Genomic DNA, 25,951 nt, shown 5'->3' on the forward strand with positions numbered 1-25,951 from the left:
CTCTCGAATTCTTCATAAGTTTTGGCCCGTTAAAGTCTATGGGCATCGGCCGAAACCTTCTGTTGGTGTAAAACGAATTAGGTTGAGCCGCATTAATGGAAGTCTACTGTACTGGAACTATGTGGCTGGCAGCAGTAATGCTGGTAGTTATACCTCTTTGTTCAAGCACAATGCGTTCGAAATATTTTTGGAATTTTCCAGAATTTCTTTTAATCGCCTCTGGCAAATAACATAATTCTAATCCTTAGCTGGATTGTTCAGAGAGATGGGACACTACTTGCGTGAGAAATCAAATCACATATTCAACTAATTTACGGAAATTGACTGATTAACTTCTAATTAATTGCTTTAGAGCACATATCGCAATTTACAAATTGTAGCCAGTTTGCAAGGTGTATCCACTTAGAATTAATTTGCAGAATGACACCAGTTTGGAGATAGGCGCTATCAAACTCACCATAGAAATGCACTGTTGTTCCACTTTTTTTTATGAAAGGGACTGACAACCGATATTTATGGACCCAGGTTTTTATGACGCAACGAAAAGCTCACCCTCGGTAGTGTTTACATCTGCAGCGGTTACTTCCAAAAGTGCGTGGATATTTTGTAAGCAGAATTTTTCGATCTGAACAGCCTCTAAAAAAAAATAAAGAGTCCCTCCTCCAGCAACGCTGAGAAGTGATAGCGATGCCGATAGCCCGCCTCGCAAATTGTGAAAGCTGCCCATCGTCCTGCTTTCACTGGAGAAAGTGCAACTGTGGTTAACCACCTATATTGTCAATTTCGAGCCACTTCTAAAGGTAAATAGACTGGTACAATAAGCTTGCGTTGCTGTAGAGACCTGTATTGTAGCTGCACCGCGTTTTTTCCCAAGTACACGCCTACGTCATGGCTGGCTGGCCCCCGTCGTCGTTATTCAGTCGATAGACGAGCCAAGCCAAGTCATCGAAAATGAAGGCGAAGGCAGCGCCACTTTTCTACTCACTACAAACGAAGGCTTATCTGCACATTGTAAGTTACAAAAAACTTATAATAGAAAGAATGTTACTGCATTTCAATATTAGAGAGGTTTAGCTTGTCTGGTAATCGGGTAGAAGCGGGCGGTCGGGGCGTTAGGGCGTGTTAGCGGAACCGTAAAAGTGAGCGGCCTGTATGGTGCTGTCACCTGGTGGCGCAGAGCTCAAACTGACAAAAACAGCTAATATTGCAGTAACCAAGCGTATTCTACTTCGCTGCTGGTGTAAATTTTCGGCAGTGGCGTAATCGTGTTGCTGCCGAAAATTTACATCAGCAGCAAAGTAGAATACACTTGGTTACTGCAATATTAGCTGTTTTTGTCAGTTTGAGCTCTGCGCCACCAGGTGACAGCACCATACAGGCCGCTCACTTTTACGGTTCCGCTAACACGCCCCGACCGCCCGCTTCTACCCGATTACCGGACAAGCTAAAACTCTCTAGTAATAAAAAGACCAGGAACAGCATACACTGGTAGCAAGTCACGTGGTAGACCTCTTAAATAGGTTCATGTTTTTGCCGCATGGGGCGCCAAAGGTCATTTTTCACAACTTTTAGTGAAGAATTAAAAATATAAATCCACGTTTAATGAGGAAAACAGGGCCCGTTCTAGCCAATACAATAGACGATCTTTCCATCCGCGGGGTTATCTCAATTTATGTTCTGAGCGGTTGTCTGTCCCTTTAAACGCTCTTTTATGCCTTGAAGCACTAAAGTAACTAGAACGCCCATGTATTTCGTCCCACACGTTGGGAAATATCTCCAAATTGGTGTCATCCTGGAGATTCAGTTCAAGTAAATACATCTTGCAGACTCACCGGCTACAGTTTGTAAATTTCAATATGTACCGTTAAGTAATTAAGTAGTTAATTGGACAATTTTTGTTAATTAGCCAGATATGCCTTTAATTTCTTGTGCTGGTAATGTCTACCTCTTCGACTAATCCAGTGCAAGGACAAGATTAGTGCTATCTGGCACCGTCGATTTTTAAAAAATTGTGGAAAACTTAAAAATGCCCTGTATATACATTCATGTAATTAGTAATTATAATAGGAGCGTAATACAGTAGACTTTCATTAATTTGATCCCTACCAAATGTCGATCCAGGCATGTGTACCAGTTTTACGTTTATCAGCCAGACCCTGAGGGCTCATCTTTTCAAACTCCTGAACTCTTTGTATTAATTAGCCCTGACTAAAAACAACACTTGTTTGTTGTGGACAGGTGGAGCAAATCCTGAAGCACAACATCAATGTGTTCATCAACCGCCAGCTTATCTACAACTACCCGGAGCAGCTGTTTGCCGATGCTGGTGTGATGGCCATCGAACACGCCGACTTTGACGGCATTGAGCGCCTTGCCCTCGTCACAGGTGAGCAGTGGACAATTGAAATTCAGGGCCTAGGCCTGATCTTGAAATCCTACAAAGCACCAGAAAGTTTTCTAATTCTTATGCTTTGAAAGTCTTGGAATTTTTCGCATATTTCTAGAAAACAGTGAAAGACAAAATTTTCCGACACCCGGTATTTTGGATGTGCCTGATAATTCGGATGCCTTTGCGGTACCGCCACGTGCCCCATGAAGCCAGTGAAATTTCGGTCGTTGAAACCCTTCACTGTCTAGTTTTTTAGGCGTTTTGCCATGACCGCAGGTCCAAAACAGCAATAATTGAAGCCACCATCGCTGCCATTTTGATTATCCTGCAGCCTCGAACCAGCGCTGTCGCACATCGATCTGCTGGCAGCCGTCATAGTTTTACGGTGTTGTTAGGCCTAGTTGGGTCAGTGTTCGCTATCAAGGTTCCGGCTGTTCGATGCCATGTTTTTCATTTAAAAGATTTGCCGTTGTTGGCAATGGCGCCGATTTCGTCTTTGCCATCCTCACTGTGGGCGTTGAAGCACGGAAAACATGGCAGGGTCTAAAAGCATTGCAAAATGCCCGTTTCTGAAAGTCATCGAATATAGAAAAGATAATCGAATGTATAGCTGGAAGCTGTCTGAAATATCAGTCCTCTTTACACATTAAGTCTGCGGGGCCATTGGCGGTGCCGCGAAGCTGTCCGAATTACCGAGCATGTCCGATTTATCGGTCGGCGACTGTATTCACTCACACACATCTGGGACATGACCCAATGCTGTGAGTGCAGCTGATGTGTGTCTATAATTACTATCCCCATAAAAATATTACCTGGCATGTGTAACGTAGCGCTCTTGAACGCTGTTTGTATGTGTGGACGCTATTCTCGTTTTTTTTTTTACGTACAGAAATATGAGAAGTAGCATATTTTGCGCAGAATTTTCAGGCTTCTGTCGCATGCATCATGGCTACATTCATGGTCATTGCACATTGTGCTGAGACCCACGACAACGCTGGCATGCAGGTGGCGAGATCGTGTCCACGTTCAACACTCCCGAGCTGGTGCGCCTAGGCACGTGTGACCTCATCGAGGAGGTGATGATTGGCGAGGACAAGCTGCTCAAGTTTTCGGGCGTGCCCCTGGGCGAGGCCTGCACCGTGGTGCTACGCGGTGCCACCCAGCAGATCCTGGACGAGGCCGAGCGTTCGCTGCACGATGCCCTCTGTGTACTCTCTCAGGTACGCAGCTTCACCCATGTCCCTTGCTGTCATAACCATGCGAAGCCAATGAGACAATGAAGCCAAAGAAAGCACAGCGAAGAATAACCGTGTTTCTTAGTTGAAATGTAGAAATAAGGAAGTGAAGGTGCTAGAAAAGAAAGCTTGCCTCTGCCAGTGAGAGCTGAGCCGACAGCCTTCGTATGAATTGTTGTTGTTACTAACAAAAATGTAGCCCCTTGGATCCCTTTATTCTTTTCACTCATTGCACAGCAAAGGAGCTCAAATTTGGCAGCCGCAGTGATGATGTAGCATGGGAGAGTTCATTGGCCAGTAGCCTGCTCTCCTAAGTTCATTTGTGCCGTTATGCCTGCGGTTTTAAAGATAATTTGCTACTGTGGCTGTGAGTGGTGGTGATGGCTAACTCTCCCAGGGTCAGATATTGCAACACATGCACAAGGCCGACTGCTGCGTAGTGGAGGAAAAGAACTAGGAAGCTTACCAGCAGGTATGTGACCAGTATTGTAGGCAACATGGCAACAAACTCTCTCTAGTATGGCACCACATATGTTATGCGGAAGGTGGGGGTTTGGCTTTTATCTGCGACAAGTTGTATTTTCTTCCGCTCTGATTTTCCCTTTTCATTATTTTTTCTACATCTCAGTTGACGTGATTCTGTGACCCGAAGCAACAGTGGATCGCTTTTACTTGTAGTGAAAACACAGTACGCCACATGTAAAAGCACAAAAGTTCACAAATATGTGATTTGATGTAACCTTGCATCCACTACTTGTAGTTGTACAGTCGAATCTGGATAATTCGAACTCGAAGGGGCCCGAAAATTTGTTCGAATTAAAAGGAGGACTTATTTTTGACGTATTTGTCCACCATAGCGCTACGTACGAACGGTGTGAGTCGTAGCGCACGAAACTGCCTACGCCGGATAATGCTTGCATCCTGATAGCGCCTCTTCCTCTTCGCAACCACAATCTCTCTCTCTCGCATCCCAATAACGGCAATGATTGATACTTCAGGGAGTGGGCGTCGCCGGCACGGCGACGCGTGCGTGCGGAGACCGTCGAAGGTGAGGGAGGAGGGCAGCAGGGAAGCGCATTTGGCCTCGGCAACCCCGTCGCTTCGGTGGCTCCCCTCGCCCACCATTGCTCCTGTCGGCCCGGCGCCAGCTTGGCCCGCTCCCCGAGGTTTCGTTTTCTGCCCTTTAAGCGAGCGTTGGCCGGCGTGGGCAGTTTCGTTGGCCGGACTGGGCCTCCGCATTGCTTCCCTCTGCACCGCAGAGGTGTCGGCACGTGCACGCCTGTTTCGGCGCAATGCAGAAACGGCGACCTTGCCATTTGAGAGAGTGAAATTTTCGCCGCGGTATTTTTTCTTTCTTGTTTATATCTCCGCGCGGCGTTGAGGGGTCTCTTCTAAGCTTTTGCTTTATGGTGGTATCAGAGCAATGCTGGTCGGAGGCACTGCCACGTGATTTAGCGTGCTGCTGAGAGCATGGTCGGTGCGTGGTTATGTTCGTATTAACCGTCGCAAATGCTTTCACGTTCGAATAAACGAGCGTTTTCGCCTATTGAAATACACATAACTTTGATGGGACCACAGCATGAGTTGGAATCTGAAAGTTCGAATTAACGAGATTCGACTGTAGTACAGTCAAACCTCGATATAACGAAGTTGTACTTGCAGTGAAAAACCTTGTTTTATCTAGAACTTCGTCAGGTTGAGGTTTCGTTAAATTAATAGAACTAAGGTGGGGAAATAAAGATAGTTTGTTACATATCGAGGTTTGACTGTTTGTGAAGTGGTTCGTGCCCCAATAGCTGTCAAACTAACAAATTGTAAAACACTAGTGCTTGCAAAACTTGAATATGCATGCTCCATTTGGGACCCTTTTCAATCGCACTAAACTCTTTTGTTGAAAGGGTACAGTATAATGCCGCACATTTTATATTTAACTACCATCACACTAGCAGTATCACTTCGATGAAACGCACTTTTCCTTGCAGTCACTTGAAGCACGCCGCAAAGCATCTCGTTTTACGCTTTTTCACAAGCTATGTCATTATCCAGTTTTGAAAAGTTAATTTGTCACTACCCAGTCGTAGTGTTCGGCCTGTTTAGATCGTCACCATAAGGTACACGCAACTGCTTGCCGCGCTGACACTTTCCTTTACTATTTCACCCCGCACATGTCCAAAGACTGGAGCCGTCTTCCTTTGAACATTGTTTCCATTCTTGACCGTGACTTGTTTTGTTGCATCAGTGGACAGTTATTTAAATAATGACGTGTGAAGTGAATGTTGTTCATTTTCTTTTTGCCTTGTTTGTGCTGTACTTGGCATCGTATTTCATTTTTCAGCTCTGTGAGCCTCAGAAAATTGCTTCCTTATTTGTGCCTGCGAGTGTTTAACATGGGATGTCACTATTTATTTTGCATTTATGTTTGTGAACTCCTCTCTCCTCTGTAAAGCGTTGTGCACTTGAGGGTAAATAAACTCCACAGCAAAACATGCAAAGTGAGACTGGTACGACCGCACTACTTTCGTAGTTTTTGCAAACACTGCCTGCTGTGTATGAAATGGAATATTAGATTTGTACTGTCGTTTAGTTGGGGTGGGTGCACTGCAGTCAGTCTGTTGTCATGCCACAGGTTGTCAAGGACAAGCGTGTGGTGTATGGAGGTGGCAGCTCGGAGATGCTCATGTCGGCGGCAGTGTGCAAGCTGGCCGAGTCCACTGCTGGCAAGGAGGCGCTCGCCATCGAGGCATTCGCCAGGGCGCTGAGAAAGGTACTGTCGTCTTTTAACGGCACCGGTTTGCTTCTTTATGTATTGGCTGCGCGAATCATCACTTCCAAAATGCTGCAGAGCGAAACTCGATGAGTGGAAACCTTTTTATTATTACTATGATTAATATTATTATTAATTTATTTAAATAATCAATTCAGCAACGACACCAGGACCTGTACATGCAAAACTTATCATGGTGGCTATGGGCTGCAACCTCGTTCATATATTTTTGAGAAAAAAAAAACGCACTGACTGGAAGCACGTACGACCCGAAGTAGCAAAAAAATTTGACAGGCTCAACTGTAGTTGACGTCTACGTAAGGCAAAGCATTGCACGAGTTGTTGCGGCGCAAGGCACCGACGTGCGTTGAACTGGTGAGGCTCCAGCGGCCTGATACGCATTTCGTTGTTTTCCTATTCCATAGTGTTTTAGGATGGCAATGGAGAAAAACGAAACGAAATCGAGCTTGTGGGCGATGCCAGAGGCTGCTGGAGCTAAAGGCGACGCTCAGATCACACCGCCTGTAGCAGGGACCGGCCGCGCATTTCGGTTAGTGCTGTTGGTAGCGTGTGGTGTGCTACCAATGTCACTACGCCCTGCGCGCTGTAAGATAAGATAGGTGGAGATGCTTATCGCAATAGGGTTGGTGGCGATAGCTGTGAATGCGGCATGTGACGACCCCGGAGATTTCCCAGTACCAGAATAAAAAACTGTGTGCACCGGCATTTTCATGTAAGACGGGCTGGTAAGTATCTTGAGGAAGCTGATCCGGCGGGCGGCTACTGTTCTCGATTGCAGCCGGAAAGCGTATCGCATGATCGGAATTTGCTGATGTATTGAACATTGGTGACGAAAGATCATGTTTTCTGGGAACGTATGAACCCGTAAAAAGTAAGTGTACCTCAGTTTGGTCATTTTTTGTGTTTGCAATCGTGAACTTTGGTGCCGCGAAATCGTACGTAACGGGATCATGTCAACGAGATTCTGCTGAGGTCACGAGTTCGATTCCGGTGGATACAGAATGCAAAAAATAAATGCTCGATTACTTTTAGACGTACATTAAACCCCAGGTGGTCAAAATTAGTATGAAGTTTCCCACTATGGCGTCTCTCGTAGCCCCAATGTTGCTTTGGTATGTTTTGAGTCACTTTTGGTTGGGCTTCAGTTCTTCCAAAAACGTGGCTTTATTGCATATCAATACTGCTTTATTTGCCACCTGTCCCTTTCGTGTTGCTGACCTGTGGTGTAGCCCATGGCGCGCCGTTGTGCTTATCTTGGTTGCTTACTTTCAGATTCCTACGATCATCGCGGACAATGCTGGCTTTGACAGTGCCCAGCTAGTCTCGGAGCTGCGGGCAGCTCACTCGGAGGGCAAGAAGACTGCAGGCATCAGTAAGACGCTTTTCTTTTCGTATAAGGGAGTTACAGAAATGCAGTCAAACCTTGTTAGAATGAAATAATGGATATAGTGAAGTGTAATTCCCCCTGAAATCCCCACCGAGATTTTTGTAGTGCAGTGCATGCAATAACAGATGTAATGAAGTGATGGATGTAACAAAGTCATTCTGGCTCCCCCTTCAACTTCACTATAATAAGGCTTTAATGTATAGGCACTCAATCTTGTACTCAGGGTGCCTGAGCTTGTTGAGGGAAAGAATGAAGCTCCGAGTCTTTGAAAACTACACGTCCAGTGGCTATGGGCGTTGCGCTGATAAGCTCAAGGTCGCATGTTCGATCCTGGCCTCGGTGGCTGCATTTCGACGAGACTAAAATCCAAAAACGCTCGTGTGCTTAGGTTTAGGTGCATGTTCTTCACGCTTTATGGACAAATGTTGTCGACAAACAACACACCAGAAAAAAAAATTTCTTGCCGAGTTTCGGTAGGGAGTACGGAGCTTCTGGCTAAGTGTCCTCAGCAATAGAACGTGAACACAGGAGGAGGAAGTAGGGCACGCGACTCGCTTTTTTTTTTTTAAAGCACGGTTGGAGGAGACAGACCGAAGCAAGATCTCCGGCCGCAGTGATGCCACGCAGGTAATGTAAAGCAAATGCAATGTGCACCAATGGTTAACATGTGATGAGAGCTGTCTGTACAAGTTCCAAGCCAAGCCATTGGTTGCTTTGGGTGAAGCCCACTTGCAGTGTTCTGCCTGGTATTGCCCCCCTAGTACTGAATAAGTGTCCGCAAGATATATTTTTCTTTTGGGGTATTTATATATGGCAGATGTCCAAAATAATCTGCAATCCCCCACTGCGGTGTGTGCCTCATCAGGGTTTGCCAGGTTGTGCTTTTACCCCAGAGATGTTGTGAACCTACAAAAAAAGATTGGAATTTTACTACATTTCTTGTTTCAATGAACCAGTTTTGGGTTTTGTTGACCAATAGTTGGACGAGTCACGAAGCCTAAATGTCAAAGATATTCTACAAGTGTTTCCACTCCTTGTACTTGCTAAATGCTGTCCGTTTATGTGCTATAAGCATGTGGCAGAGTTCCTAAAGATTGGAATTTGTGTCTTAAGGATGTTGTTTGGACATTTAGGGCATACCAGTTAATTCGCCAAGCTGTTCAACGAAAAAGAAAATTTAAGAAATACAATGCAAGATACGATTTTAAGACCGATGCATTGTTCAGTCGTCGAGAGGTTTGAAGACCGAACACCATAAGTTTTATAATAGGTTTTATAATTTTGCTGTGCACCATGTTCTTAAATTTTTTCGTTGAACACATTGGCTAACATTAGCTAGGACACACGGTACATCTATAGCTGCAAGGTAGATGGAAGCCAAAAGTCAAGTCAATTGTGCTTTCATCACAGCTTTAGTGGTAGGAAACCCCACCATTGCTAAGCAATTGTCATATAACCCCCCCCCCACTCTTATGGCATTTTTTGTGGTGAATAAAAATGCTTGTGCTCATTGATGAAGACACTGTTTTCTTGCTGTAACCAACGGTGCTTCATTACTTCAAAAATGCTTTGTCGGGGCCTCCTTGAAACACTTTGAACTTTTCCCAGGACATCTTCTATACACCCTTCAATTTAATTTACGACTACGACATTGCGTTTTATAGTGCTAGTACTAGCGGCCTTGCTACAATGCTTGCTGCCGACATTGCAGACATGACAGAGGCCAAGGTGGACGACATGGCCAAGCTTGGTGTGACGGAGGCCTACGTTGTGAAGCGACAGGTCCTGCTCAGTGCATCTGAAGCGGCCGAGATGATCCTGCGGGTTGACAACATCATCAAGGCAGCGCCTCGCCAACGTAACCCTGACAGGAGCCACTGAGCAAACCATGCTGCGTTCGCTTTTTTTTTTTTTTTTTTTGCACCATGCGTAACTTAAAGACGAGCCGAAGGCTGTTGTTTTTGTGACCCCTTTTCTTTGTTTCAGTCGTTTTTTTTTTTGTTTCACAGCTGTCATCTCTTGTAATAAAAATGAACTGCTTCATACATACTGTGTTGTTCTTTAATGAGGTTGAGTTTTCATTTAACTAAAACTCAATGCTATAACTTGCTTTTATCTTTTTTCTTGTGGTGGATATTTTTAAGCACTTCCTAAAGTGGAAATTGGTTTTATGTATATTGGTTGTATATTGTATCGTGTTCATATTTTCAGTACACTGTTTACAAACTCGTACACCTAGGACAGAAAACACAAATTAAGCCCAGAAGGTCAGTTTAGTTACGGAAGTGTGATGGTACTTTACGGACACAGTGGAAGTGTTCATTCAGCTGGCTCGGCTGTGAAAAAGCCTCGTAAACTCAAAACCAGTAGAGCGTTTTGCCGAACAAAAAAAATGGACATTAAGTTAAGCTTTGTTGAACCATTTCAGTTAAATGCTGTATGCAGAGAGACTTCTGCATGGAGTTTTATTTCCAACTTGTACGCACAAGGAACTGTTGACATTCTTCCACGGCCTAAGTTGTCATCTAGCTTTGTGGTAACACATCGTAACTGTGTTTTGCACCATGGCAAACTGCCCGGCAAGACATTTTGGGAATGTGTTTCACCCGTCATGGTGGCTTAGTCTCTGGCATTGCACTGCAAAGCACAAGGTGGTGGGTTTGGTTCCCGGCCACGACGGCAGCATTTCATTGGGTTGAAGTGCAGAAACTTTGTTGTGTGCACGTTAAAACGCCTCAAGTGAAAATTAATCCCGAGTCCCTCACAACAGCATGCTTCTTGATCAGATTACGGTTTTGGCTCGTAAAATCTCTATTACTGAAAGAATGTGTTTGGACCTAATTTATTATTTAAAGAATGCAAATGCCACACACTTGGACGATGTAGGTTTTATATTGATAGCAGTTATACGGACACTCTAGGCGAATTTCTGTAGTCGTCGCCGTGAGGTTTCGTATGAAGCACAAGGGCAATAACTGTCGCCGCACGCCCTACGCTGTATGTATGAGTGGAAGCATGCAAGAGGAGCTAACGATCACCACTCATTATCTCGCCCGCGCGATAGGGAGGAAAGCAGGCAGGATGTGCGCTATCGTCTGCTGTGCGCAAGGCACCTAGGGGAGGGGTGGTAGGGGCGGCATTCAGCTCCGGCTGCAACTGTATGTGGCGGCTGCGCGCGGCCATATCTTGAGAGCGATCTGTGTTGGGGGGGCGCAGTCTAGGTGCATCGGCGGCTCGTAGCTTTGTGCGTGCTGTGTGTTCGTGGCGCTCAGTTTGCGTTGAAGCAATAGACAACAGCGCGAAGTTCACTTGCTCGCTCATGCCAGCGTTTTGACTGCGAGTGTCCGCGGTCATCGAGTGTGATGCGTTGATGTTTGCTGTGTGCGCTAACACTAGCTTGTTAATTTAGTTAGCAAGTGAATGTTTACAAGTTGATATGGCTGATAAAAGTACTACTATCCTTACTTCGTATTGCTCTCTGATAGTTTGCTATTGTAATCGATGCTTCACCTTTTGGGCGAAACTGCGATTTTTTTTTATACACGTGGCTTTCCCATGCTCTCCCGCCCATGTGGATTACAGTCTCCTGTTTTTGATTACGCCATTCATGGTGCTCGCCCAGTTTACTATTACACTGCCCCCAGGATTGGTCCAATTTGTTCGTTGCGAAACCAACTGAACGAACACGCTGAGCACCAAGGAGGAAGGCAAAAGAAGATCCACTTTGATATATTTAACGCAGTGAAGGTATCGAAGTACCGTTTACTTCGTAGTGTAATTCCGTAGATAAGAGAGGCAGCTACTGGCACTCTTGTAGAGCCAGCACAGATGGCTACTGGGGGCAAGTGCCGCCACTGGAAAGACTTGCTGCAGTTGGCGTGACATGGCATGAGGGATCATGTGGGCGTAGCTGCTGCGTTGCAAGTAGGGCCCTTAGGTTGCGAACGCCAGGGGCGACTTCACCTGCACTGTGGCTTGCCTTTGATACATAATGAGATCAAAAAGCATTCAGAAAAAGAACATTGAATAATCAGAAGGGCTAGGGCATCTCCCTGTGGGCAACTAAATCTCTTAACTGCAGAGAAAAAGTATTTGCACATTGCTCCAGAAGCGTTCGCACACGTTTGATTTTATTGTCTCAAATGTCATGCGCTGTGACCTGGCACGGTGCAAAAATATGTGCATTACACGTTTCTATGAAGACTAATATTAAAATATAACAGTCTTGAAGTAAAAGGGCAGTTCCTTTGGAAACATCCATTTAGTGGTGACGACCATGGGATGACAGGTGATACGTGGTAATTACTCACTAATTAACAAATCAATAATTAGCATTTAAGCCTTTTTCTTTCAGCGCACTCATCGCAATTGGGAAATTGAAGCGAGCGCTCCATACAAGCCATATAAACTTTTGGCTCTGGAAAAGCGATTACCTGCGGAACTGTGGCACAAAATATTGGGCTATCGGAGCATGCGACATTGAAACTGGGAGGTTGCCGTATGCTGTATGTACGAGTAAAAGCGTGCGAGGGTGAGCCGGCGATAGCGGCTCAATCTCGCGCACCCAAGGTAGGAAAGCGGGGACGAAGTGCGCAGTCTTCCGCCACGCAGGGCTCCGGAGGGAAAGTGGGGGGGGGGGGGGAGGCATGTTCTATTCCGGCGGCTGTTGCGTAAGGGCGCGGCTGCGCTATCTTGAGCGCCGTCTGGGACGGGGACAAAGTCTGCCATGCACTATGTTTTCGCGGCTTAGTTCGCATTGATGCGAGAAGCAGCATGAAGGTGAATTCGCCCGCTGCCGCGCATCCTCACTCCAGCGTTCTGACAGCGACTTTACGCGGTCATTGAGTGACATGTGTTCGTGTTTGTTAGTGCACGCGTGACACCACGCTTGTTAATTTAGTTAGTATGCCTGTGTTTAGAAGTTTAAACAGCCAATAAAACTACTATCCTTACTTCGTATAGCTGTCCACACATTTGCTATCGAATCGATGCTTCGCCTCTCGGGCGAAACTGCGACTTTTTTTTCTCTTAATGTCAAGTAGAATATCCTCTATCCGCGTTGCAGTTATCATCATCATCCTATTTTTATGTCCACTGCAAGACGAAGGCCTTTCCCAGCCATCTCCAATTACCCCTGTCCGGCACTAGTTGATTGCAACTACACCTGTAAATTTCCCCCAATTTCATCACCCCACCTAATTTTCTGCCATCCTCGACTGCACTTCCCTCCCCTTGGTACCCATCCTGTCTACCAGTTATCTACCTTACGCATTACATGGCCTGCCCATGCAGCACCATTGTTTTCTCTTAATCTCAACTAGAATATCGGCTAACCCCGTTTGCTCTCTGATGCACACCGATCTCTTCCTGTCTCCTAACATTTTTCGTTCCATCGCTCCTTGCGCAGTCCTTGTTCTCAACCTTCTTTGTTAGCCTTCAGGTTTCTGCCCCATGTGTTAATAATTAGCACCAGTACACTGCAATGATTGTACACTTTTTTTAACGACAGTGGTAAACTCCCAGTGAGGATTTGGTAATGCCTGCCGTATGCACTCCAGCCCAATTTTATTCTGTAAATTTTCTTCACATGATTATGGTCCCCTGTGACTAATTAACCTTGATAGGCGTACTCCTGTACAGACTCTAGAGGCTGACTGGCGATCCTGAATTCATGTTGCCTTGCCAGGCTATTGAATATTATCTTTGTCTTCTGCATATTAATCTTCAACCCCACTCTTATTTCTCGGTTAAGGTCCCCAATTACTTGTTGCAATTCGTCCCCAGTATTACGTACTGAACAGGAAAATGTCATCTGCACACCGAAGGATCAGGAGATATTTGCCGTTGTTCCTCACTCCTAAGCACCTTCCCAATCTAATACATTGAATACTTCTATTGAGCATGCAGTGAATAGCATGCATTGGAGAGATCGTGTCTCCATGCCCGGGCTCCTTTTTTCTTCATAGGTAACTTTCTACTTTTCGTGTGGAAAGTAATAAAGTAGTGCACGTTATGAACAATTAAACATTGTCAAAATTGTCCGATGGCAGGATCCGAACACAGGTCATCTAGCACAGAAGCCTGATATTGAAACCATTAGGCCACGGACCCATGGACAAGAGAACCATTGCAATTAGCAGCGATTATGCGTGCTCGCAGAATCTTATTACACTTCGCATCAAATTTAAGTATAAATTTCATTGAAATTTAGGCAAATTTAGGCCCGGATAAAGCATACTAAACGAAGCCACAAGAACGTCTGAATCCCCAAGCACGAAGATCAGGCAAATCCATGCACTACTCGCCATTCTTATAGTGGGTATGGTGTGAACAATTGAAGCGGCAGAGTTCCCTCTAGTGGTTATTGTAGGAAACTATGCCACGCTCCGTATTGCCAATCTCGGCCACGTTTTATGAACTTTTTGAACAACAAAGCTCGTTCTAGACAGTCGTATTCGAAGCAAGTTTCTTAACTTCAGATTTACTGAAATGTAGCCAATTATTCTGTAACGTCGTGAAAGAAGATCGCTGTTCGCTGAATAAAAATTTCTCGCTATAGTAGGATACAACTTTTTAAAAAAACAGCAGTTGGCAACAAAGGCACACGGACCGTGCGGGGTTGTGTTACTCCGCCAGCCAATAACAGAAGCAAACTACATCGTCGTCGTGCGACCTTTTCAATATGGCGTTGTACTTGTACATTCCAGTATAATAGACGAGTGAAAACGTATAAAATTACGCGCTTATAATTTTATTTTTTGGTTACCGCCTTATTTAGGTGAGAGGGAAAGTTTGAAGTACGAACTATTTGCAGCGTCGCGGAGGAATAGTGGCTGGTGGTTGTGAGGGCGTGGGCGGGGCTTCACTGCAGACTTAAGTTGTAGCAGATTACTAAACAGTCCAAAACCTCGCTAAATATAGCGGCATCGCTCAATATAAATTATAAACAGAAAAAACTTCTTTTTTATTCTTTGCAATCTTTCGATCTACACGCAGGAAATAAATTGTGTCCCTTATGGTGGCAGTCACCGCGGTGACTTCCATGCACACACTTTGTAGTTATTCATATGTGGAGATAATGAATATTCCCGACTGTAACCAGAACGGGGATGCAGAAGATCCATTTGAGCATGATGCTTTATCCTTATCACCTTCACACATGAAAGAGCAGGGGATACTGTTGTAACTGTATGCATCTTACGCTTGCATGTACGCGACTAAAGGTTGTGCAGTGGGCGACCGTTCACGATATGTCCAGTATTTCGTCATTGTAATACGGTGCCTCGGCGGTCACATTCGTGGTTCCGTGGACACCTGCAAAATAGGAAACAGGAGATAACGAGGTCTGAGAACGTTATCAAGATTTCTAGCTTGGCTGTTATGTTGCACGGTTCTTCTTACAGGAAAAAGATGTGTCAGGTCATTTGTGACTCCTCCGTACGCGGAAAACTCCTTTGGCCTAAGGGCTCGTTTCACGCGAGGGAAAACTGCTACGTGTATGATTATCAGAATGCTAAAGAGAGAGTGATCAGAAGAAGATAAAAAATGACTCCCTTTGAAGCTTTCTTCTGCACTCAAATGAATGATACACACCAAAAAGAGTTTGCAACTTTTGAGGCACATCTTGTGCTCAAACAATAACCGTCATCTCTATTGCTTGCATTTCCTACCTTGAAAACTCTGTGCTCGCTACACTCTGGTCAAGAGTGCTATATGTCACACTGGTAACGCTCAAGCTGTTCATGACCTGGAATTAGTGGGCACGCATCGTTATAGTTCTCCTAGCTTGAAACTTGCCGCACGTTGCAGACGCCTGCAGTATTGCCTCAATAACGTGCTAACTTGGGCTAGTTGGTACATGTCCGAAGAAAACGAGTAACAGCACTGAACAACGGGACGTGACTGAGACAGACGAAGCGCTGACTTTCAACCAAGATTTTATTGTGCACACAGCAATATATACAGGGGCTTGAGTAGGAAGGAGTGAGGGGAGAACGTATCATAGCAGGAATACATTGTCAGGAAGATAGTCACGATGAAGAATGTAAAAACAGCACAACTAAATGGTCGCCGCCATCCACGTGCAAGATACGCGAGTTCCTTCGTGAGGAGCAAAATTGACGGCACACTCAGGCACACTCAGGCGCCTTGTCGATGCAACGATGCAAGAGGCCTTGTATATCTCACGTGCACGCTGGTCACCATAGCACCTTAGAATTTTGCATTTGTCAAACAATGCACGACAACCACAACGTGAGCTATGTACGGCTATAGGTGGCTGCCAACGCATCCCTTCATTAAACTGGAATGATCTCTGAGGCGATCATTTATACAACGGCAAGCTCGGCTGATGTAGCATCGACCGCACGAGAGGGGGATCTCGTACACTTCGTTGCGGCAGCAATCAACTGGCTTTTTTGTGTGTTTCTTATCACACGTCCGGGGCGCCTTGTCTGTTTTTGTTTTTTGTAGGGAAAAAAACCTAATGCCTGCCTTATGTGCTACCTTTTTATATAGTATGAGACACTCGGTGCAAATACGGAATGACCGCGGTTCTTGAATGCGAACTTTCTCTTTTGACAGCGGAGCTGTTCAAGCCGACCGTCAGTCTGTAACGCGTTAACAAAAAACCTCGCTGAACGATGACGTCACCTGCGTTGCCTAGCAACCACCTGCCACAGCTGCGCCTTGCTTCTCCTAGCTCCGACAACGCTTCTCCGCCGCCGTGCCAGCGATGACATCATGGCGTGTTGCATAGTGCAGCTTGCAACACCGATACCGCATTCCAATGCGGGTGCCTGATTATATTATGGCCTCCGAGATCACGTTAATATGTGCACTGCGTGGTAGTGTACCTCCACGCAGTGCACGAGGTACACTACCACGGCAGAGCGTCGGCTTGTTACGTTTAGTTAAAACTCAGCACTAATATAGCCCGAGGGAGAAGTCTAATCTTAACTTATGGCACACAGTTACTTTGGGCAAACCACAGACAAGAACAGGAGAGTGTTAGCTTGCCGGCGCTGGAGAGATCCTGCAGAGAAGCGTGCGAGACGAGGTCGACGCCGTCGCTTCGAAGGTTGCCTTCGACCTGCGTGCCGTTCTTGTTGTGCGCCTGTAGCTTCTGTGGCACCCCGCCGGCGCTCCGGTTCATGAGTGCGCGATCTGTGTTGTCCGCGAGAAGGAGAGAATAATAACTATAGCATGCTTCTTCAGCAGACATATGCCATCAAGCAGCTTTTCGGAGCGAAGCTCCAAAGACCAGCAAGGACTACCGAATGCAGCATCTGTGGTTACTTGGAGCGTGGTTAATCACGGAATTTAGAATTTCAGCAAATAATTTTCGAGGGTTTTCCAAGTGTCCAGACCGAGTCAGAATGGTCTATGAAATTCTTGTGTTGCGAATACCAAACTCACAATGTTTGATCACACCGTATAGTGGGAAGCTCAGAATTTGATCGCCTGAGTTTTCTTTCCTTTCTTTTTTTGTCTCTCTCAGTTGACACGTTTCACATTCGGGAGACTGATTCGGAGGCGCGCATGACTCCAGCGTCGGACGCCAACAGCCAAGCATCATATAGAAGTGGGGGAAGATATGCCATCACCGGTGCTTAAGTAAAACGTACATGTCGCCTCTTCTCCGGAATCGTTTGATTCATTTCCAGAGATATTTTTTTTTCTTCTTTTGTTACCGTATTGACACGTATACATGTTTATCTTTCACTGGTGGCCGCTTTCCACCGGCTAACAAATGTTAAACGTTATCGATGCTTCTTTTCGTTGCCTGTTTTCACCGACGCTTATGTTATCTGATTGTGTGACAGACACGAATTGTCTAGAACTTTCTGGAAGACACGCGGGCATCAGGGATTAATCTGGAACCTTCGATGACTCAGGTATAAAAGCCGACGCGTCGCGCCGCTGATCAGATTTTCGACGATCGCCGACTGTGTTCGCCGCTATCGTTGTGCTTTGAGTGTAGCTTGCTTTTGTGGGCACAGGTTCGCCCAATAAACAACCAGTTTCGTCATGCACAGTTTTACGACTGCATGTTTACTTCAGCGTCACTACTACGTGACAGTATCAGCGGCCTCTTTCGTCAAACAACGATTGTGAAACGCTCGTGCACGCACTAACAGTAACGTACAGGCACAGAGTGAAAGAAAGCGAGCAGCAGCATCTCACTTCCGTATATGAGAGTCATGACGACGAACACCACAGCCAAGGCCAGGAGGAAGAGGGAACAGCATGTCCTCACGATGAACTTGGCTCTGTAACAGGGAGGATGTATATGATCCAGCCTCCGGACCAAAGACGTCATTGTTGAATTGCATATAACTTAAGGAAAAAGTATTGAGGGACCCTGGTATTACCATTTACTGAATACTGGAGATGTACGTGAGTAGCAGCAATCAATCTCATTTACCGGTGTAAGAGTGTTGGTAACAGCACTTATCCTCAATGTATAGCGGCTTTGCAAAACGTTCCTTCGATGATAACAGCTTGAAAAAAAAAGTTTTCCAACTTTTTGTGGTAGAACAAACCGAACGCCCCAGATGTCGCTATGAATGCTGCTATATTGCCGTCCACGTCAGTGGTGACCGTTCTCCCACATACCTTAAACAGCAATAGCTATACAGTCAGGTTAAAACTCTCTAAGCAGAAAAAAAAGTTCACGAAAGTGCAAGGGCAACCTTCTTTCATGTGAACGCGCCCTACTCTCTCTTAAAATCTTAAGTTAGAACTTACAACTCTGGGTTTTGACCCACTTGCCTGCTCATAAGCTCACGTACTAAGTGACGCCGGCGGTATAAACGATGTTGCAAATCCGCCGCCGTGGCTGTGAATGGCGCTGCCTAGCACTTCCAGGGCTAATCTTGTTAGTATATAGATAGAAATACGTAGGAAAGCGAAAGACAAAATGGCCACCAAGTGGTAGCTGAACTGGTAAAGAACCCAACGCGTAAGTGGTGAGTTCGGCTTCCACCTGTGGCACGGCGACGTTAATGGTCCGTTTTCATTTCCATTTTTTCTTGTTATTTGTACATTTCAATTAAACATTACTAACAACTAAGCTGCTATTCAAACCTATCTAAAACGTAGGAACGCTTTTATGAGATGACCTCCGGACCGATGGGAATGAAATTTGTTATACTTAAGAGAGAAACTGTAGGAAGCAAAATGTTATTTAGGCTGTTGTTTTTAACGAATTGCTGAAAATTGCTGTTTAACGCGCACACACACACGCACACATAAAAAAATAGAATACAAAGATTACAAATGCCTAGCTTTACTTCAAAAAACAGTCATCGCTGTTCGACGAAGTGCATCCGTTAGTGAATATAAAGTAGACCAGTTTGATATATGAATTTACAGCTTACGTGAATTTGTTAATATGTTTCCAAGTGTTTTGCAAAAGTCCTACTCAGATAATAATAATAGATTTTAGAGCCGTGCATATTACGTCAATTTTGTCTGCTTTAGATGCATTATTAGATGCAGTTTGCCTAACTGATTTCGTTTTTCATTGCTAAGTTACAGAGTTGTATATGTGATATAACCATTTTTTAAATCTTGCTATTTTCAGCAATTCGTATTAAAAAATTAACAGCATAAATCACAATTGCACTTATAGAGTCACTAGATTAGTACTTTACCTTTTAAATGCAACAAACATCGTCAAATTTGGTGCAGCGGTTGCCCAGAAAAACTGTTTCTTTTTTTCCCATGTATGTTGGTAGGAACCCCCGAGCTAAAGCTTCCTCTTTATTTCCCCGATGCTTTCTCTGGCCGCACTGTCTGTTTTATTCGCATATGATTGTAACGAACGAAATTCGAGCCCTCACCCCCCTCCCCCAACCCCACTGACCTTCCCGAATACTCTCATTCTTGAAGGTCTACCTTTGTATCGCAATTGCACCTCCTAATTTCTATGTGCGAGTTGTCAATGAAAGTTTCTTACGGATCTTTGCGGGCGCTTCTGCGAAGTGAGGTGTAAAAATTCTCGCTTTCCGCCGACCTGCACAAATAAATAAATATATAAATAAATGAATGAATGAATGAATGAATGAATGAATGATGTGGTGCCAAGAGAGAATCAAATGTATCATTAAGTAAAGATATATACGTATAAGCTGACATCGTATAGCGTCTTCTGTAGCAACGCAAAGTTCCGAATTTCGGAGACGTAATGCCAATACGCAGCTGACAGCACGGGTAACTGTGGCACGCGAGCATTGGCGATCCTCATACTTTCAACTTTTTGGCACTGCTTACTTTGCAATAGAAAGGACTGCTCCCTACCATGACGTTATAGGCATCAACTTCTTTGCTAGGGCTCGTTGCTATATGAATGAGGTACCGATCAACGGACCGCCGATGGCAGGTGTAAAATCTAGCTGGAGTGATACACTATTGTTCTCAAAATCTGTCAGCGTTCGTTCTGCAACGAAGAATAAATCAGTAGCTGACAGAGTGGCAAATGATGAGAGCATTTCGCCTGAAACCACCACAATGCCTAAAGAAATGGCTGGGAATACGCTTCTACGTTCCCGATATTGGAGGCCAAAGGCTCTTGACGGACACACCCTGTGTGATTTTCAGTTTGAGTTTATTTAACAATGTATATAAGTGGTCGGGTGTGATGAACAAAAAAAAAGCTGTGTTACGGAAGTTTGACTGGCTCCATCCCCTGGATATAACAACAACAAAAGAGCAGGGAGCAGAAAGCAACTTTACATAAGTGCGCATGTGGTCTTGCATAGCAAACATTATTAATGATATCTTAAAACAAAAGCCAACTAGTACAAATAAGGCAGAATAAATAACACTGTTAAGTAATACGTAGACCAACTAAATGTTTATACATTGCATAGCCACCACATCATGATAACGCAGTTTTAGACAGAGCATGTAAATTCTAAGTTGTTAATTTCGGCTTCTTAAGTACAGTTGGAAAACCTGGAACACCTTTAAGAACATCATTTCAAGCGCAATGAACGCTGCAAGCTTGGCTAACCAAACAGCTTCCATGCTTTTACATGTCAGGAAATATCATGTTAAACCCCGTGTCCTACAACGTTCTTTCCATCCGACACTCCATGTCGGCTCAAAGGGATGAATATCACGAGGAACCCTTTTGATACGGGGTGGTGGATTATGTCACCAAGCTAGTTAATTTCACATTTATTCTGCTTTTATTGTCTGCCCTTAAGATGTGTGTTTGGTGTTTACAATCGAACGTGAAATAAATTTATTTCACAGTAAAAATAACGCCTTTTCATTCTGTTTTCCGTGTCTTTATGTCACCAGTACTCCACCCGTGTTTTACTGTTCTCAGCTGCTGCTTCTATTACCAACAAAGCCTGAGGCATCCGACAGGGTAGTGTGTTCCTGCATGCGCTATGGAAGCCTATACAGTAGCTCTATATAGGACAGGGTGGACGGAAGCGCCGTCTCTCGACAGGAATGGCCGTTTCGTTTCACTGACTCTGAACGGGAATTCCTGAGCGAAAATTTTATAGGCAAGTACGCTCGAGGTCTGGTCAAGTTCACTCGAGCGATGATGTCTTTATCAAGCAACTTTTCGTCGAGATAATCATAGAGGAGCGAGCGTTTTTGAAGCGCAGCGTATTCTGCAGTCGAGGCGGCGACAACACGCTCCAATATATTCAACACTATCAACAAACAGTGCCCAGGAACAGTACTTGTTGAATTCAAGGAAGACCTTAAAGGGAAAAAAGCATCTTACAGACCAATTTTGGTCTGTAATACCCTCCCCTCTGTAATTGTAACGTTTGGTTTTATCCACACTAAACCGTGAAGAAAGTGTTTCGCAAGGTAACCGTTTCGTTGGCAGAAACTCGCTTCTTTTTGTTGGAAACTAGCGATATTAGAACGCTACGCTGCGACAATGAGACGGTCCTACTTGGTGCTTTTCAGGGTTGCTGCAGCAATGTTTGTACAAAAGTCGGCAAAGATAAGTTGGGCAACATCAAATGTTAAAGGTGGCAGGTCGGGTAGTGTGGTCGATGAAATGTCGATGACGCGTACCTCGTTTCGGATGCCAGAATGGTAGCTACGAGGGCATCGGTGAAAAGTGGCTGCGCAGGGCTCTCTTCTCTCCTAGAAAAAAAAAAGAAGTTTGAGATCATAAGCCGCCACGCGAGTCGACAGGCGGCATGTTACACCATGTACTCACGATTCATTTTGAATCATCGCTAATGAAGCTCGCGTATGTATGAATTCTCGCCATTCTGTACTTTAATTGTTCCCATATTATTTCTGTGGGAATAGCTAGGACATATTTTGTTTTTCGCCAACGATACCGTGGACTGAGCATTTCCACTCGAAGAATACGAAAAACGAATGAAGTTAGCGAATTGCATACGGGACATATCAAAGCTCTTGATATTTTTTAATTATCATCATTGCTATTGTTGCTATCACCACCACTAGCAGATTTATATTTATTTCATAAGCACCCTAACTAAGTCCACCGCACATCAATGGTCCTTTGCAGAACTTTACAGGTGAAACCACACAAGTGAATCCACACAATACACTTGGACTGCTTAGCGTCATTACTCCAGGTCTATGGAGATGCGGGCGAGTTGGAATACGTTAGTTTATTGGGATCGCGTGACAATTTTTCGCACAATGCCAAAGACAAACGGAAAACAAAAACGAGTGAGAACGACCGAGTAGTGAATATTAAAGTGATAGAGGTATACCTCAAACGCGTGCAGTTTGAGTTCACACACGAAGACCAGCGATGAAGACAATGTACGAAGATGATACACGAAGACCAGCTGTAATCTTTTTGGGGTGGTAAAGGGCTCGCTTAATTACACATGGCTCTAGCTGCTTTTCAGCACGAGATATTTCCGCGATCACATTGTTGCGCTGATGCACGCGCAGGACAGTTGGCTGTTGGCAGTGAACAACAGTGATCAACAATGCAGTGAGCAACAGCATTAATGATAACAGCTTCCGGGAGCGCCTTTTAATGAACTAGAATGTTCCTATGTGAAATTCACAGGTGTTATCAATAATCATTCGGCTGGAAGACAGCGCTAACGTCGGCCCTAAAGCTTCAGGACTTAAAAACTCCATCGTGTACACCCGTGAGCAAAAGTATACGGACCAGGGGTTGCGCGATAAAGCCGATTTTTTCCTCTGCCTATGAATGCAACTTGAAATTGAGGACTGCACTCCAGACTTGACATTGCCAACTTCTCAGTATACTCGTCAATTGCAGTTTATGCTTGTTAATTACGAAGCAATTCAGCTTTTTCGGCGACCCTGTGGTCCGTATACTTTTGCTCACGGGTGTACGTAGCATGTAAATACCGCCTGCGGCTGCATATGGCTTTTCTTGTTAATTATTCTCTTTCTCTAATAGCTTTGAAGCAATGAATAACAAGGTGAGCAATCTTGGTCAATAGCTGCATGGTTAGCTATTACAAATTTACATATGCCAAGCACTGATAGTAATACCAGTTGCGAAAAAAAAATATATATCTTCATTGCATTACTTGTTCTCAAACATTTTGGCCCTTCCCGTTTGATATATAGCATTATATTGTACGTCCAATAAGCAAGTTTTAGAGAAGTTCTCTAGCTTTTTTCAGATTTCATAGAGGTATTATATTTGTTGCTACTTTGCATAAGCGACTTGCATCCATGGTAAGAAACCTATATGTAATTAACTAGGACTCATTACTCATTTGCCTGTATAGCCTGCACTCAGCGTACTGCACTTTACGTGATTGTACGTAATTCTTCATGTGCTCAATGCTGAGGACCTTAGCAGGGCCTTTGAACAGTGTGAATGTCGGAGGGGAAAGGAAGGTGTACTCTAATGGGGACTTATTCTGACGTGATAACTTTCGGCGATACTATCGCCTCGGCCACCAGGCGTGCGCTGATTGGCTGGTTGAGTAAAACCGAATGAGCTGATTGCCTGGTTGAGCACGCTACGTCACGCAAAGACGATAGCCGGATCCAGTATTGAAGGACCCTGGAGATAGTATATGGCCGAAAGTGATCGTCCGAGAATACGTCCTATGGAGGTCGCCTTTGTCAAACTGTTCACTTCTGGTCATTGTTACAGCAGTAAAACAAGAGCTCGACAGAATATAGTCCTGTTCACTGATTTCGTTTCTATGTGTTCGTGCAATCGCCGGCGGGTGACGTAAAAAGCACGCGATTCTCTCGGTACTAAACTAAACATATCCGTCTGCGCCTTATCTGGTTCGGTGAACAGCCATGAAAAGTGCGGATTGGTTTTTGAACCTGCATTTTTTTTGGCAATTTCATTCCTAGAAAAATAAAGCAGGAATGCCTACAGTTCTTTACTGCTTTTGTTGAAAAAATAGTAAAAGGCATTGTATGGTAATTTATTTATGCGTTAAAGTTAGAAAGCAGCGCAACTTTTGTAATGACGAGTTAACTCGACATTGGTAGTTAACGGGTAAAATTTTGTGGCGTTTACCGTTCTCGAGTTGCAAAATGGCTACGAGAGATGCCACGCAGTGGAAGGATCCTGATTAATCCTCTACATGCACCAACGTACGATACATGAGCGTTTCTTGCATTCCGCTCCCATCTGAATGCGGCCGCTGCGGCCAGGAATTGCACCCGCGACCTCGTCTGCAGCATAACATTTTGGGTAAATAGGTAATACATGAGTAGCAAATCCTACGGAAGCAATCTTGGCAAGGCTGCAGAAATGGTAATATAATGTTCACATCAGCAGCCTTTCAATAACTCCTAAGCAGACGAGTCATGCACCTGGTGGTTAGCGGATATGACGCAAGTTCTGAAGCGCGCTGCGGTCAGCTGATGGTGGTCCCCAATCTCGGAGGTCATGCCGAGGAATCGGACGATCCGAGTCATGCGTCACTTCCGGTGAGCAGTAATGGAAGCGGTTTTTTTTTTTTTTTTTTGTGTGTGTGTCAAAAACGTCTACATTTGCGAGCCTTTTGCGACCCATCCACTCGTTTTCCAAACGTATACAGCTTCGCACGGGGGCTGCTCTGCATTGCACTATATGAATCCAGGCTTATTGCTTGACCCGAAATTCTGTTGCGGTTGGCCTTTAGAGGGACACTAAAGACGAGCGCTATAAATTTGTGCATACTGATACTATAGTAAATTTTCTTCATAACTCTTGTTTCATTCCAGTGGCGCACCGACCGGGGGGAGTCGGGGGTTGTAACCCCCCTCTGAGGCCGACTTAACCCCCCCCCCCCCCCTTTTGTTTAACCCCTTTTCTTTCCTTACGCATTTGAGTGCTGCAACTAAGATGTAAAACGCGCAATCGTCTGCACACTCGCAAAAAGCGCATTTTTTTACAATTTCCCGTGAAGAAATCATAATTAGTGCAGTTTAGATGGTATTGGCAAACTGTAGACCCCCCGCCTGGCAGAGATCCTGGGTGCGCTACTGTTTCATTCAACTGCTGAACAAGATGGGAGGAAGCTAAGGCTACAATTTTTTGTCTCGAAGTTCGCTCCGGAAGCCTTAAAGGGACTGACAACCGATTTTAAGGACGTAGTTTTTGATGGCGCAACGAAAAGCTCACCCTCAGTAGTGTATACACCTGCAGCGGTTACTTCAAAAAGCGCGTGGATATATTGTAAGCAGAATTTTCCCATCTGAGCAGCCTCTAAAAAAGTAAGAGCCCCTCCTGAAATTAAGGGGTTTTACGTGCCAAAACCACGATCTCATTATGAGGCACGCCGTAGTGGGGGACTCCGGAAATTTTGGCCACCTGGGGTTCTTTAACGTGCACCTAAATCTAAGTACACCGGTGTTTTCGCATTTCGCCCCCCATCGAAATGCGGCCGCCGTTGCCGGGATTTCATCCCGCGACCTCGTGCTCAGCAGCCCAACACCATAGCCACTGAGCAACCACGGCGGGTAAGTATAAGCCCCTCCTTCAGCAACACTGAGAAGTGTGAGCGATGCCGATAGCCCGCTTCGCAAATTGTGATGAAAGCTGCCCGTCGTTCCGCTTTCACAAGAGTGAGTGCAAATGAGGTTAACAACTTGCATTCTGACCTTTTTAACCACTTTCGAAAATAAAAAGCTGCTACAATAAGTTTGCATTGTCTTACAGACCTTTCTTATACTTGCACCGCGTTTTCCCC

The 25,951-nt window shown here is 44.9% G+C and overlaps 2 protein-coding genes across 3 annotated transcripts in view; one reads left to right on the forward strand and one right to left on the reverse strand.

Moving 5' to 3' along the window:
- Positions 1-9,841, forward strand: part of LOC119464077 (T-complex protein 1 subunit beta) — a 32,928-nt gene extending 23,087 nt beyond the window's left edge. For both annotated transcript variants that reach the window (XM_037724902.2, XM_037724900.2), the window contains exons 7-11: positions 2,239-2,386; positions 3,395-3,609; positions 6,251-6,388; positions 7,682-7,781; positions 9,508-9,841. In XM_037724902.2, coding sequence (XP_037580830.1) covers positions 2,239-2,386; positions 3,395-3,609; positions 6,251-6,388; positions 7,682-7,781; positions 9,508-9,677 — 771 coding nt within the window. In that variant the 3' untranslated portion in view covers positions 9,678-9,841. The remainder of the gene's footprint in view (positions 1-2,238; positions 2,387-3,394; positions 3,610-6,250; positions 6,389-7,681; positions 7,782-9,507) is intronic.
- LOC119464074 (lipase lipl-1-like) overlaps positions 1-25,951 on the reverse strand; it is a 236,414-nt gene that overhangs the window by 146,127 nt on the left and 64,336 nt on the right. The window lies entirely within an intron of this gene.

The sequence above is a fragment of the Dermacentor silvarum genome, chromosome 9 (assembly GCF_013339745.2).
Source record: "Dermacentor silvarum isolate Dsil-2018 chromosome 9, BIME_Dsil_1.4, whole genome shotgun sequence".
NCBI lineage: Eukaryota > Metazoa > Arthropoda > Arachnida > Ixodida > Ixodidae > Dermacentor > Dermacentor silvarum.